Source organism: Apostichopus japonicus, chromosome 9 (assembly GCF_037975245.1).
Source record: "Apostichopus japonicus isolate 1M-3 chromosome 9, ASM3797524v1, whole genome shotgun sequence".
Lineage (NCBI taxonomy): Eukaryota > Metazoa > Echinodermata > Holothuroidea > Aspidochirotida > Stichopodidae > Apostichopus > Apostichopus japonicus.
The window spans coordinates 2022675-2038551 of NC_092569.1; the positions used below are offsets into that span (position 1 = coordinate 2022675).

At 36.4% G+C, this 15877-nt stretch overlaps 1 protein-coding gene across 1 annotated transcript in view; it reads right to left on the reverse strand.

Annotated features, from left to right (window-relative positions):
- Positions 1 to 962: 962 nt before the first annotated feature.
- LOC139974411 (venom phosphodiesterase-like) overlaps positions 963 to 15877 on the reverse strand; it is a 29853-nt gene continuing 14938 nt past the window's right edge. Inside the window, exons 8-26 of the mRNA XM_071981553.1 lie at positions 15549 to 15665; positions 14726 to 14801; positions 14386 to 14416; positions 14179 to 14244; positions 13897 to 13969; positions 13270 to 13422; positions 12140 to 12212; positions 11573 to 11613; positions 10478 to 10599; positions 9681 to 9744; positions 8978 to 9065; positions 8091 to 8293; positions 7250 to 7289; positions 6257 to 6411; positions 4766 to 4916; positions 4124 to 4204; positions 3235 to 3373; positions 2577 to 2709; positions 963 to 2161 (exon numbers count right to left, since the gene is read on the reverse strand). Coding sequence (XP_071837654.1) covers positions 1988 to 2161; positions 2577 to 2709; positions 3235 to 3373; positions 4124 to 4204; positions 4766 to 4916; positions 6257 to 6411; positions 7250 to 7289; positions 8091 to 8293; positions 8978 to 9065; positions 9681 to 9744; positions 10478 to 10599; positions 11573 to 11613; positions 12140 to 12212; positions 13270 to 13422; positions 13897 to 13969; positions 14179 to 14244; positions 14386 to 14416; positions 14726 to 14801; positions 15549 to 15665 — 1980 coding nt within the window. The 3' untranslated portion in view covers positions 963 to 1987. The remainder of the gene's footprint in view (positions 2162 to 2576; positions 2710 to 3234; positions 3374 to 4123; positions 4205 to 4765; positions 4917 to 6256; positions 6412 to 7249; positions 7290 to 8090; positions 8294 to 8977; positions 9066 to 9680; positions 9745 to 10477; positions 10600 to 11572; positions 11614 to 12139; positions 12213 to 13269; positions 13423 to 13896; positions 13970 to 14178; positions 14245 to 14385; positions 14417 to 14725; positions 14802 to 15548; positions 15666 to 15877) is intronic.

Consider the following 15877-nt stretch of genomic DNA (forward strand, 5'->3'; position numbering starts at 1 on the left):
TTGATAATTAAAGCTTCTAACATGAGATTTCACAGCCATATCAGCATGTCAGAGTTGATACTTGCTATTCTTAGATGGCCCATATTGAACAAAATAATTGTTATTATGTGTGTAAAACATCATAGTATTGTATGAGTAAATGCATGCTCGGCTAATGGTCAAGAGTGACACTTTTTCACACCCTGGCCGCAAACCAGAAAACCATATTGGAATACATACATTAAAATTGAAACAGTTGCACAGGGCATTGCAATTGACCGTATCTAAGCGTGTTCAAAATTGGTGAAATTGTCTCCTGCATTTGTGGTTCCGATATGTTAAAGGATTGGTTCAGGTGTTAAACATGTCTATTTTATATGAAAGAGCACAAAAAGACAAAAAGAACAGTGAAGAAACAACCATGATAGCATGCTCTGTTAAGGAGATATGACACTTTGAAGATATCAAAATTTCTTTGAAAATGACTGGTGTAGAAAGACTAACTGTGAGGGTGTGATGTCACATCCTCACTTTCTTAACATGTGTGAATATATCTCTTTAAAAATTATTAACATTTTTTAACACATTTGAAAATAATATAATCAACAATTCTTCAGATGTTTAATCTCAAATACTTCCTTTGACATATATGAGATCTCCTGACATTTCTTTGGTTGAAAGTCATGAAATCTCACAAAATATTTAGGGAAAAAAAACAAAGACTTTTCAGGAATGTGAGGATGTGACATCACAGCTAGTCAGATTTCAGCAGTTTCTACACAATCTGATAAAACTTTAGATTTGAATATCTCTTTAACCGAAAAAGATATTTGAACAGTTTTTTTTCACCATTGTGTTTCTTTTATTGTCCTCTTTCATATAACATAAACATGTATGAAAACTGAACAAATCCTTTAAAGGTTCAGGAACCAATCCGTTCATGATGACTGCATGGAAAGATAAAAGAAAGAGATACAAGTGGCAATGGGGTAACAATTTGTTGGTCATCGGATTAAAGTTACGTTACATAAATTACATTACATATCTAGGAATACATAACTAAAATGCTAAAGTATACCTTAGTCACACACTACAAACGTCAAAATGTTCGTGAATTTGATTCTTCTAGGAATGATTATAAAAGTTCAAAGTATGATGATGTGTTTGAAAGAAGCAGGCGACCACGAAGTTCAATTGCTCTGTTATGTATGACGCGCGCTTCCTGCACTTGATGCTATACCAGAGGAATTTTATCATTATGGAATGCTTTCAGTTTTCTTCTTAATGTGAATTGAGATATAGTAAATTGCATAGGTTGAGTTATATTCTGTCAATAAACTTAACAGATTTCTTTGATTAGTATTCTATATTTATGTATATTAATTATAAATATAAGGCTATACCTTATTTATGTATTGCTTACATAATAGTTTTAGATATACATACGTACGTAAAATAGATACAAACTTATGCGTATCTACTATGCACAAATGTGCATAGCTTTAATTATGAAATAATTTGAGACAGATTTACATACGTTATGCATGATACACGTACATATTGCAAATACGCATGAGCATATACGCTATACATACATATAGGCGTAATCGTATATGCTATATATATACATACATAAATCCTTTAACTAGACTAGGGTCAATAAACTTCAATAAACCTCAAAACTAAAAAAAAACAAAAAAACCCGTTCCACACTAAACGTTCTTAGCGATATAAACTAATTAACGTAAACAATTAACGGAATATGTTCAGTGTTTGTACTTCATAGTTATCTTTCGTAAAAACAAAAAAAAAACATAAAAAAAAAGGCAAACAGAAGCTGAAATTTAGGGGCAAATACATAAACTTGTAATACTACATGAGTGGTATTTAAAACCACAACGTCACGTAAAACATTGTTAAGTAATTTAATGTCCATTTTCATACTCCTATACCTACATATTTTTAATTTAAATTTTTAAATTTTAATATTTTTTTAAATTTATACATCTCAATTTGTCGTCAATGGCCAGTCCGTCCATATATCTCCCTTCTCATGAATTTTGGAACGGAGATAAATTTGCTCATAAGAGTTAAGATTTACATCTGGGTAAAATGACAGTCCCGTGAGAAGTTCAACATCTCGAATACTAGCTCTGTGATGTTCCACATAGTCAGCTGATGTCTGAGAAAGAAGCAAAAAAACAAAGAAAAATGTTTTATTATTTGTATTTGGTAGCGGGATTTTTTTGTCTCTTTGCATATCAATTCATGCAATATACACCCATAACTAGAACACTGTAACCAAAAAGAGACCTTATGTGATTAAACTGATATTGTAGTCAGTTATAAAGTTATTAACATTTTATTCCATCACTGAGGATCTGACGTCATCACCAGTTGAGCATTAAAGGGTTATTCCAGAGAATAAAGATATTTTAAACCTGAATCATCTTACAAGCAAATCAGCCGTTACAAACATTACCAGCATTCCATTTTTCTTCTTGGACTGTAAAATATCAAGACTAAACATCTACCTAAAATCATCCTGACTAAAAAATTACTGCGACTGTTAAACAAAGATGTAACCTTGAACTCACTTGACAGGTGTAAATGCCATCCATATTGGGTAAAACGAAAGAAATAGTTTCAACGTCGGAACACGAGGCGGACATTACTTGATCACCGAAACATCGAGAAACGACCATAAAAAAGTGTGTTGGAAGTAACAGCCTGAAAGAGATAAATAATAATACAAAATTGAAACTGATTTATCATCATCAGAGAAACGGAAGAAACACACTCACACACACGCGCATTCATGTTTGTATTACATTCAGACCGAGGACCCCATTGTATTTTCCATTGTTCAAATCCACGTACCCCAACCTTAAAAATACCCCATACAATAGAATTCTTCCGAGGACGTGGTGATTCTTTAGAAATCACAACTGAGGACCTAGAATTCTTTTGTTCAAGTCCTCGATCAGATAGAAAAACAAACGCATAAACGCGCGCCCACGCACATACACAACGCCAGATGATCTTCACAGTAATACTTTTCACGTGGGGATGGTGCCACAAATTTTAACACGACTGTAACATGATACAACATGATACATCATGCTTCAACATGATAGAGCACCGACACCCCACCACCTCAATCCCACACGTGTAGTTTCAAAAAAAAAAAAAAAAAAACCATGAACGGTAACGACAGTCGATTCCAAACATTTGAATGAAGATTTTGCTATTCACGTGTCGTTTTCTTGTATTTCGGGACCATCTGCGAGACCGTCAGCATCGAGATCGTAAATCGGACCGGATATGACGTTGATGCCATTGCTTGAGTCAGCCCATCTGGCGACTTGTTGGAACAGGAAACCATCCCACATATCTTCAAGAAAAAAAATAACATAAAAAATAAATATAACAAAAATAAGAAAGTAAATGAAGTAGGCCTACATAAGTGATGATGAAAAATAAAATAAATCACGAGAGCAAAATTTTAATCAAGCATTCATTTTTTAAGATATTTCAATATTTTTTTTGATAGTACTGAAATTCCATTCGAATGCAGTTGATTAGGTAGACCAGTTAAATTCATTTCAAAGCATGAAGGGGAAGGAAATCCTACAACTTTCCTGAGATTTCAAACTTTGATTATTTCTTGTGACGTCACAGAAAGATTTCAATTCTCAATATTTTGAGAAATTAAAATAATGATTTTTTTTATCATGGAATGTATAAAGAATCATTATTTCAACCATGCACCACGAACATTAAGTTATACACAATCAGTATCAGTGCTTATATGGCTCGTTTCACAAAAATAATTTAAAATGAATTACATAAAATATAAAATATATTTCCATCCATGTTAAACACACAATAATAAATAATAATGCAAAAAATTAGTTTATCATATATTCTTGAGACGCGGATCATAACTAAATTGCGACTCATGAAGAATTGAAGGCAGTCAAAAAATTCATTACGTCGAGACTCGCCTTTGTTATATAGTACATCTATACTATTGCTTAATATACGGTTACAAATGTCACTGAAAATTATTCATTAAAATTATGGATGTGGAGAAAAAATGTCCACGAATGAGAAAGGAAAGGAATACAAAGATAAGTTCTACCTGTTCTAAATCCTTTGAACTGCATAACAGCGTTAGAATTAATTAGAGCATCCATCATCTCATCCTCTGATTGGCCCAATACTAATTAGAGAAGACAAAAGAACTAAAGACAATGTACAGAGATAATCATGCATCACAAAATCATTCTTGAACTAATGAACTGAATGAAAGAATTCTTTTTTTCTGACGTGTTTTCCATACGCAACAATTTGCAATCGCTGGATCATATACTTTGGTAAAATACATTGTTGGTTTAGGAGGGGTGGAAGTGGAGGTGGAGGGAGGGGGGGGGTTAGGGAGAGGACAGCAACAATATATACAGTGAATCGCTCCGGGGAAGTGTAACAACTTTTTTCGCGAAATATTGACTATATAGGAATCATGTTAAGTGATTCGTATACAGATTCAAAAGGATGTCGTGAATGCAGCTGTTTTTACTTTAGAATGGTAGATTCGACAGGAAGTGGAAGTGGGTGATGACCCGGAAGTGGTTGACTTTGACGCATGCGCTAGAAGGCTTAATTATATCTTGCAGGTTATTTAGAAAGCGAATGCGTTTGCTTCGATTAGGGACACGTTGGTATGAGAGAAGTGGAGAAAATACATATAGTGTCTATTCCTTTAAGAGTCTATTATACTTACTTGGCGGATATAAGTAACCTGTTGTCAAATTTTCCATAGATCCTGTTAGATTCGAATCCAAGAAATTGCAATCGTGAGTTGAGACTTCGGCAGGGAGTCTAACATCAGGACGAGAAAGACAGTCTTCTTTTTCTCCACTAAGAGTTGTGATCTGAAAAAATGATGCAATGCAACCACTTTCTGTGCATGTTAAAGGTATAACGAAGGCAGGGATCGAAGACATTTTATATTATTCAGTAACCTCAAAACTATCTAATATTCGATTTTTAAGTTAACCGCTTCCTGATGACTGAATACGCTCGCTTTGAGAATTGGCTCCTGCCGGAGGCCTCACCACAATGTACAGTAAGCCGCCATTGATTACGTAATATGCCTGAAATTCCATTATCATGACGTCATGTTATATACTATATATATAACTTGAGTGAATCAAGTCATTTCCAATAAGAGCCTTCCAACAACTGATAACTTTCTCAAGTTTTATTTAGCAGGCAAATTAGTATCAATTGTACGACCCCCCCCCCCCCCTCCTCTCAGTAAGGTAAACTGTTCTCGAATTAATGAGCACTAAAAGAGGAATTGAAGTTTGATCATGGATGGTGAAGTCCTCATCTTTTCCGCATATTTTTGGTACATACCATGATTTTCAATTTAATACTCTGTACAGATTAAACTTTTAACATATTTATCACCAAGAGCGGTGGGGGCAGGGGTGAGAGGGCGTTCCCCCGTGTTTGTGGGAATTTATCACAAACGTGCCCCTCTCTCATAAATTAGATACATTACACACATCTATACCCCTCCCCTCTTCCATCGTCCCTGCACACCACGGTGAAATGGCCGATGGGAATATTAATCAAACATCCACTTTGTTTGTCAGTGAGTGAGTAGCACAAAAGATTCATATGTGTAGACAATTGAAAACATCAGTCCCAGTCCGATGCAATGAAGCGAGGTTACCATAGGTTACATAGCATATTCATAACTTGCAAATACTTTTTCATATTCATTCATTCATTCATCCATCCATCCATTCTTTCATTCATTCATTGATTCATTCATCCACCCATTCATTCACCCATCATCAATCCATCCATCCATGAATTCATCCACCCATCCATCCACCTACTCCATCCATTCATCCATCCATCCACCTACTCCATCCATCCATCCGCCCGCCCGCCCGCCCGCCCATCCATCCATCCATCCATCCACCCATCCATCTAGCCAGCCAGCCAACTATCCACCGATCCACCCACCCATCTATTCATCCACCCACCCATCCACCCACCCATCCACCCACCCATCCAACCACCCACCCATCCATTCATCCACCCATCCATCCATCCACCCATTCATCCACCCACCCACCCACCCAATCATTCATCCATCCACCCATCCATCCAATCATCCATCCATTCATCCATCCATTCATCCACCCACCCATCCACCCACCCACCCATTCATCCATCCGTTTATTCATTTCCTCACCTGATCTTTATCAATGGTATAAGTTGCGTATAGTGGTGCGCCCATTCTGTGACTGTAACCTGTGACATAATTCTCCTGACGTAGCTGGCAGACTTCGTCGCTTAACATGACAATCGGTAAACCGAACGGGGCGTGCTTTTCCTCGTTATTAGCCACTAAAACAAAACCAGAGAGGAGCTGTTAGATAATCTTTCATTAATTGATTTCAGGTGAAACTTACTTTATATAAAAAAATATTGTTTAATTAACTTATGGTAGTTTTCTTTATTCGTTATAATGGTGGCCTCTCTATTCCACTCGCGTGAGCATGCCAGTAAAAGCATGCATTTAGGTTATGCACAATTTAGCACAGTTTTCTATGAAGAAATTCAAACATCGGCTCTAAAATAAGGGTACATTATTACATGCTCTCACATTTGTTCATATGCGTTCATCTACTTTTAAAATGACACTTTGAAATAGGTGTGAAAATTTAAAGTTTAAAGTCAAACTCACGTGGTGCGGAAATTCTAGGAAGGTATGATACACTAGTTTCATTTGTTTTGATTAATACTTGGCTGATCTGATAAGGTTATAAATCAAACGTCAAAAAAGTTGCCTTAAACCAATTGATTTATTTTGGAGGAGGGGGGTGGGTGTAACTTAATAAGGAGGTTGCTAATCCATGAATCCGGGGAAGTCTTTTCGGATATGTGTTATTGTGTACAAGTTTTTGGAAATTACGTTATTATTGAACCAACTTAGCCCCTTCCCCGCTTTCCTCCCCATCCTGCTAATCTTACGTACAGAGGTGTCCAGTGCCAAGTCGGCCCCGCGTGCAATTATGTCACCAAGCTTCTGTTTGCACTCTTAACCCCATATTGTTCCGGCCCATTTCTCGGACCGCAAATTTACCCGGCCCCATCGGCTGTAGCCCACTGAACCCCCCCTCCCCGTCTCACCAGGCCTGGGTACGAATAATTAATAGTAAAAGAGAATGCTTGTTTTATTTACCTGTTTCTAATCGACTGTCGAAAGCTTTAAGGTCATCTGCCTATATTAAACCAAATCAAGAAACAGAAACAATTATTAATGCAATTGTTTTCATATTGAATAATAATAATAATAACAAATATAAATCTACAAAAATAACAAAATGTCTTAATATCTGTACAATATGTGAGGGATGGATGAAAAGATCTATCATCTAATTCTAAACCAATTAAAAAATAAATTAATCAATGGACTGATAAATGATGAATGAATGAATGAATGAATAAATTATTAATTGGTAGAACGAAACAAAAGAACAGAGAAAGAAGATAGAAGAATGAAAACTTTAGGGAAATAACAATTTAATGCGACTTAATACGGTAACATTAGCACGAAATAACCAATGTTGTAGTTGTTAATTCAACAAATAATGTTAGAGAAGAAATAACAGTAGGAAAGAAAACACAATAGAAACGACATAACAAGGAGAAGAATAACAATAGAAATAAAGTAACATCAGGGAGGGGAAATAATAATAAAGAAGAATAACAAATAAAGGAAAATAGCAATAGGAGAAATAACAACAGCAATGAAAAAGGGTAGAAGTAAATACTTATAAAGAAGATGTTACAATAGAAAAGAAATAACAAAAGATGAGAAATAACAATATAGAAGAATAACAACAGAGAAGAATAACAATAGAGAAGAGTAACAATAGATAAGGAATTTCGGAAATGTTTGAGTTGAAAGTTAAAGTGTGAGAGTTCATGCAAGATGCACCTTAGAGGGACAAATTATTGGATTAACTAATTGACAAACTTTTTAATTAAATGACTTTGAGGTATCAGGAGAGAATTATTACCGGAATATTGATACAACTGCAACCACTGGTGTCATCTTCGAGTCTTTTGTTGTAAGCAGTATCATCTGCCGGGTAATCACACGCAACAATGGTGCTAGGAATAGTAGGAGGAGTCGGTTCAGGGGGAAAACGAACATTCTTTAATAAGTGATGAAGGGCGCCTCGTGTTCCATTGTTCGGTGCTGGAGTGATTTCTAAGATTTCTGTTCGTACAAGTAAACATATATTGCTTTAAGCTTTTCACAGTTATTCAGTTTACATTGATTGTGTTTTATGGTAAAATCTACTCTACTCAACATGTAAGAAAAAGAAATGCACAATTCAAATGACTATTTGCAAGAGTACATGAGATAAGTAATGAGTATTAACAAGGATTCTTCTCAAACCACAAAAATCCACCCCTAGGAGATGACACAGTAAGAATTGTGTATGTGGATCTATAAACGAATTAAAAGGTATTTAGCATGGTCGATTCGGATGGAAGAGGCTGAGAGGGCGTCGTCCAACAGTGAGGGCGCAGTGCTCAAATGTAAGCAATATTCCTCTGGCATATTCTAATAGCTAGTACACTGCGTACGATAAAGGTCATGTGATCATAATCTTAAAGCTGGCATGTCGTCTCATTATCAAGGAATGCTTTTTCAAGGCCTAAATTATTAAGGCATTATCCCAAAAGCTTGATGAGTCTCTCAAAAGACTGAATAAGCACCGTTTAATTATAACTTAATTTTATAATACTGTAGGGCCCTGCAGTAATTAATCTGGTTTTGTGAACAAAAATAATAAAATAATCCTAATTCATCTTATCGACATATTCAACGTACATGTACGAAACTGTGACGTCATGCATATTCAATATTCATGCTATAATAAACTACCAAGCTTACCACACATTAGCTCATAAAGCTCTATATTATGGAATGGTTCAATCGTTAAGCCCGACTTAAAGGATGGTCCTTGTGCTATAAACAATGCCTGGAAAACAAAAGATGATTAGTGATAAAGAGAGTTTATTGAATATTGATCGTGGGAATCACACAAAATGTTTCTACCACGAAAGAAAAGCAAAACAGAAAAACAAAAACAAAAAAAAAACAAATAGAGAAAGAGAGAGACAAGTTTACGATAATGCAAAGTGTCAAGTTCTGACCATGCAATGTTAATCCTGCAGATTCTCCACAATTGTTAAAGTAAATGATTTAACGTCTCGGTAAGGGAGAATAGTTAAAGGGGTATACAGCGGTAAATAAATAGGTTGTTTAAGTTGAAGCATTAGTGACTATTAATTTACTTTCTAAAGCATACTTATCGGGGGCAATGTTTCAAGAATCGCTTTGATATTCATATACAACCGTTTGTTGTTTCAATCGACAAGGAAACAAATTCAACATTTATAAAAGAAAAAGAAAAACGATAAATGTCGGAAAAATCGTTAAAGGATATATGCCAGTTATATGCTGACTTTTCACTTTTGAGGAGAAGGATTTTCTTTGTACTGGAATGTGTCCCAACGGTTTGAAACATTTTATTTTAGGAAACACATTGAGCAGATGACTTAAAGTTATAACATAGAACAATGTAAGAAGTTACCTTCATTAATTTCCCGAGATTATCGTATCCGTGCGTACCACCGTCACACCAGGTAGAAGGAGAACTGAAGTAAATACAAAATATGTGTATTAATAAAGAGTATAGAACCACATGACAACTTTTCACAATAAGAAAAAAAAATATATATAAAAACAAAACTGTTAGCAAACTGCTTATCCATTAAAGAGCCCGTGTAAGAGAGTGTGTAAAAGTAAGTTGGCCTGACGTTTCGATCCTAGCAGGATCTTGTTCAGAGGCTGAATAAAAACTAACATAAACTATACAAGGGACAAATACAAGCACAGGATACAGACAATGTTAATGAGCTGGTTGAACACAAAAGAGATTGATCGATGTAGGAGGATGGTGAGAAGAAAGAAACCAACAATGGGAAGAGGAAGAGGTAGGAGATAAACCGTGGAGGGACAGAGAGAGTCGGAAGAAGAACTGCAGTAATATACAAAATATGTGTATTAAAGAGTATATAACCTCATTACAGCTTTATACAATAAAACTCTAAACCATTTCCCATTGCTTTCTGTATGGTGACGTGATTGTGATATTAATATGCCATTTTTTGTTGTTGTAAAAACGCAATATTTTTAAATCGATTAATCTGTGAATAACCCTCTTCAAAAGTACGCTTGTTTGGTGACAAAAATCTCGGAGCGTGTAATTTGAGCGATGGAGATTTTATATTTGTAGCGGTCAACCTGTATGATAAAGAAAACAGTACTATAAAGCAAATTTGATAATTAAATTTCAAACAGCTGCATGCAGGGATAAAAAATACTTACGCCGAGGCAGTCCATCCCGCTGGTACAGTGATCAGGATATCTTCAATGCGAATGTTATTAATATAATGCCACCTTTTAGGTATGTCCGTCTTGACATATGGAGTTGCGACTGGGTGAGTACACTATATGAAATATAAAAATGATACCATAATGCCATATTTTTACTTATTAATCGTTTACTATTCCAGCTGAAAGAAAACTATGAATTTCTGAAATGCTTAAGATATGCATGGTCAGCGTATAACTTTGTGATTTCATTGCGGGACTGGTAACGTATAGAGATTGTGGGTCAGGATAAATCCATAATTGTAAATGAACACTGTGTTTTCTTACCCGACATAGACCACTTGAAGCATGATAGGACTTAATCAGATGCGTCTCCAAATTATGCACAAAGAATCCAATCATAGTCATAACATACCAGAGAGATACTAACAGCCTAAACACACAGTAAACTATAATATGTATGTACTATTTACTGTATAAGTGAACGTAGCCTATAGAGTTGCTTTAAAATATACCATGGCCAACGCAACCGTGTAACGTGTTCTAATGTGAGTGTGTGAAAGTAATGGAACCTGCTATCATATAGCAGTATATGCAAAGAGGAGGCCATTCTTCAAGGGCATAGGAACCGGGGGGGCTGGGGGGGGCGCCAGCTCCCCCAGTGAAAAATGTGGAGGGGCGGAAGTATCATTCCGCCCCCCCCCCGCTTCGCAAGTCAGAAAACCCCTTTTTCATTTCCAAATGAGAAAAAAAATCTCATTTGGAGCACCAAATTGCATCTAAGGCCTGGTGAAAATACAAAATTAAGTTTACAAAATGGAGTGGGTGTTGAAGTGTGCTATATTGCACTAAATTGCATCTGAGGCTACCTGGAAATGCAAAAAATTCCAAAGGGGAGGGGGACACCCCCTCCCTTTAGACCCCTCCCCCAGGCCGGCCATGAGTCTTCAGCCCCCCCCACTCAAAAGTACCTTCCTACGCCACTGTCATTCTTAGTATTCCCATTGTCCGGACAGGACGTATGCCGCACAGATTTGAGTGCGGGAAGATCATCATATTCTTCAGTATTAACGTAACTTGGTAACCTACCTTAAGGGCGTCAACTACATCTTTCGCTTCCGAAATACCGGCTGTAGAATAAATGAATAAATAAATGAATAAATAAATAAGTGAACAAATAAACAAACAAACATACAGACATACGAACGGATGGACAAACGGGCCATGAATGAATTAATACAAAAATCGCGGCGTAGTAAGTTTGGATAGTGTCTTATACCATACTTTGACTATACGACCTCCCTTGTAAGATTTTGTTTTTCAAAATGTCGGATATTCATTGCTCCTGCCGATTTTTTGTTTTGTTATGCCAATCTGTTACTTGCCTTGCCCTTTCTCACTGTTTATTAATATTGTTATTATTGTTATGATGGTTATGATTATTATTATTGACTGATTGATGGAGTTGTTTTTGCCTTAAATACTTTATTCTGTCAGCCTTCACTTGTTTCAAGTTCCCCGTCTCAGTATCTTAGGAAAACGGGCCTCCAATTCTTGACCTTAAATTTCTGCATTGTCAATTATGTTTGCACTTACAAAAAAAAGTAAAAAAAAAGAAAACGAAAAAAAATGTGTTGAAAGGAAAAGAATTATTACCGCTTGATTTTGGGTCCAGTCTTAGCATTGTCCCACCAGTTGACCGTATGTGGTAGTCATCTTCTTCTATGTACTAAAATTTCAAAACGAAATTAATTTCATTAACTTATAGAGTTAATTAAACGCACGAGTTGATTTCAATTACTTTGTAAATGGATTCCAAATTTTGAGGGTTCTGATGACACATCAACAGCAATATTACAGTAAGCACCACGGCGATATTGTAATTTCATTGCACATGCTCAATGCTGACATACTGGGTGACCCTAAGATAGAAAAAAACCTGTGGTCTATATTCATCAATGTGTTCAACTTAATTTAATCTTTTCTAAGCCATGAAACTTTGAGCAATATAGTTTGGAAGCCTCTTTTTTATCCCCAGACGACTTGAAGTCAAGCAAATCTCTTACGAAAAGTTAGCAAAATGAACAACAGATATAGGTCTCAGCTAGCTTCCTGCACATGTGATCAGGCTGAACACTATGATTAGTCATTTGTTTTTTTGTATCACGTGACTTGGTCATGTAGTAACGCAAGCAGATAAGATGTTGGAATCGTAAGATGACTTATTAATGTAGTTTGACGTTTCCCAAACTGTGCATTATGATCTAAAAATTGGATCAGTTAAGCTTTTACGATTGCCCTCAATTCGAGGAGCAATGCTCAGCAACAGGAAAGCAAGTAGACCGCCATGGGTATCTCCAACAATTGAATAAAACACACCTTCCTCTACAGTTGCTACGCACTGTATAAGCAACAATTTATAGGTTTACATTACCCTTGTTCTCACAGCGTAGCTAAGTTTACGACTTGAAAGAGGGATTTAGAGATATGGTAGCAGCGATATGCTAGTTAAATGCCACCCAGTTGGGACAATTGTTCTCTATACTGTAGTGTCATGTTCCGCTTTGGAGCACTTGTATTGTCAGTATACGAGCAGTATGAATATCATGTTTTTTAACAGATCAAGGTTAGGAACTGTTTGTACTGTCAATTGTCCCAACTGGATGGCTTTGAGATCATGATATTGAACGTGCAGTTTAGACAGGTATTAGCATTAGGAAATTGTCCCAATCGGCTGGTTAAATATTCAAATCTCATACATACATATTCAAAGTGCTATTGCTTACGTCATCGAGCACGTAGAGTTGATCGCACGTCCTATTAGCCATCCCGTGGTCTGCCATGACTATGACATCTATACAATCATGGAAGCCAATACGCATTAGTCCATCCATTAAATATCCTATGATACCATCCATTCGCTTTATTTGTTCGTCTTCCTAAATAAAAACAAAAGAAGAGGAAAAAAATCAGTTGTTAAACAATTTGGATTTCTTCTCGATTTTTATAGATGAAAATGACTTGGCTCAGGAAAAGAAGAGGTTTTAGTCCCGATTTGTTTATGCGAAGACGACAAGACAAGGGTTGGTACATCTGCAACAAATGTACGGTATACCGTAGTCTAGGCTAAGTGTTGATTTGTTAAATTGCAAAGTAGGCTAGGCTAGATTCATCTGCTATGGAAGTGTGTTTGTCTATGCTAAGTGTTAACACTGTAATATACAAAGTCGGTTAGGAAATATTCATATGCTATAAAAAGTGTGGTAGTCTAGGCTAGGTGTCAATATCATATACGTTAAGTTGCCTAATCTATGTGCGAATACTATGAAAGTGTGGTAGGTCCAGCTTGAAGAATCAAGCAATGTATAGGTAACTACAGCTGTTGAACAGTAGAAAGGGTTTCGATGTCTTACCTCCGGTGAGTTTGGTCCTGGCTCGTGACCTGTGTGGTCTGGTTCATCATAGTACAAGGTCAACAAGTCAGGTCTAAAAAAAATGAATATTCATGAGACATCATAAACTGATTTGTAAACAAAAATAGTTGATCGGAAGATCCCTCCTCCCCTTACCTGCCCCGAATCAAGATACGCCCTCAAACAGGATAATAAAGTGAGAAAAAAGAAGACGTTAAGCACAATAATTTGATTGATACGTGAGCAAAAAGAAGACGTTAAGTACAAGAATTTGATTGATACCTAAGTCCTTCCGGTTGACTTAGCAATGCAACCAGTACATCTACCCTCGAAAAGTATTCCGCGTCTCTGAAACAAGCAATGAAATAAAAAATGTAAAAATTTTGTATTGTAATTCATGAAAGGTCTTCTTTGTAAGGTAACAAGATTTAAATTTAAGTATATATAATGATCTAATCAAAGAAAGAGAAAAATGCAAAACATACTCACGCGTATAAAAACCAGTAGTCTGGACGCATCTCTAAAGCAGAAAAACAAAACAGCTTATCTTTCTGCAATGTACGGGAATATGAAGAGGATGGACGGGGGGGGGGGAGGGGGGTTGAGGAGAGGGGAGGGGTATTGTTCCTGGCCGTGCATGGTGAGGTTGGGAAACGTGTGGACGAGGATTGGATAGTAGGAATGGCCTAGGGTACGATAGTAAACTGGTTACATTAGAAAAGTTTGACTTTGTTAACATGTCGTAATTAATTATATTTCTTTGCGTAGCAAAATGATTAATGAATGAAAATAAAATCTTGTAGTCATGTTTATGTTCTTTTATTCATACCTTGAATTTCAACATCAGATCCTACCCAGAAATACGTAGCAGTCCGTAACCCGTGTTTTTTAGCTGTGTTCCAAATCTGGTGAAGAGGAATATTTAGACTTTACGAGAGCTAAACAAAGTTAATTCGAGTTATGTTAGTGTAAGTTATATCTGTACGAGAGGTCGAAATATCTGTCTATACGTTTAAGTGCAGAAGATTGGCGATTGGGCTAAAACAGTGGACATATATGAGGGAGAGTGGGTGGGGTTGGTGGGCTAGGGGTGGAATGGGTTAGAGGTTGGGTAAATTTGTAACATGGAGTGGAGATATGGGCGGGGTAGGATGTGGGCGTAAGTGGGACAGGATGGGATGTGGGGTGTGGGTGAGAGTTTCCAACTACCTAGCAACCTTTAAAGTGAACAGGTATGAAAGAAGGCTCCTTATAAATTGTATCATTAATACGGCAAAATAAAATAATAAAAAACGAATAAAAAATTCTGTTAAATCAAATTATGTTGCTTATGCCAGCAGCCGTTTTAAATGCAAACTGTCAGGTCTCAAACTTACGATCTTCCGTGAGGACTAAGCCTCGACCCACCAGACCCTCACCCATCAAAATCGATGCTTAGAATGCAGGATGGCTATATTGAACTAAGAAGTTAATGTTAAGAAAGATGACTTTATCAAACACCATCGGGAAGCTGCGAAAACTATAGAAAAAAAAGTTCCCACATCAGGAAAAAAATTCCAACGTCTCACCGAAAAATATTTTCGAGGTCCACTTTTGTGTCGCGCCGAATAATGTGCTGGACAGTATATAGCGTTAGTCATGAATATACTTACGGGCTCTCCACCCCACCATTCTGATTTCAACTTGTTCGATGACGATAGCGAGAAAACTCCCAAATCCGAATCATACATGTTGTTACCGACGATCCCGTGAGATTCTGGATACAAACCCTGCAAGAAACCAAATACAAATTTATTTTAATTTAAAATCGTTTAATTCTGTGGATAATTTTATTAGAGTATGTGGTACAGGTTGCATCCATAAATCATCAACAATTATGTTATGCATAGGGGCCTAGATACATGAAATAATATATACATATATTCATAGCTATGTCGCATACCTAATATGAGAATCTCTGTCAGAAGTTGTCTAGACGATT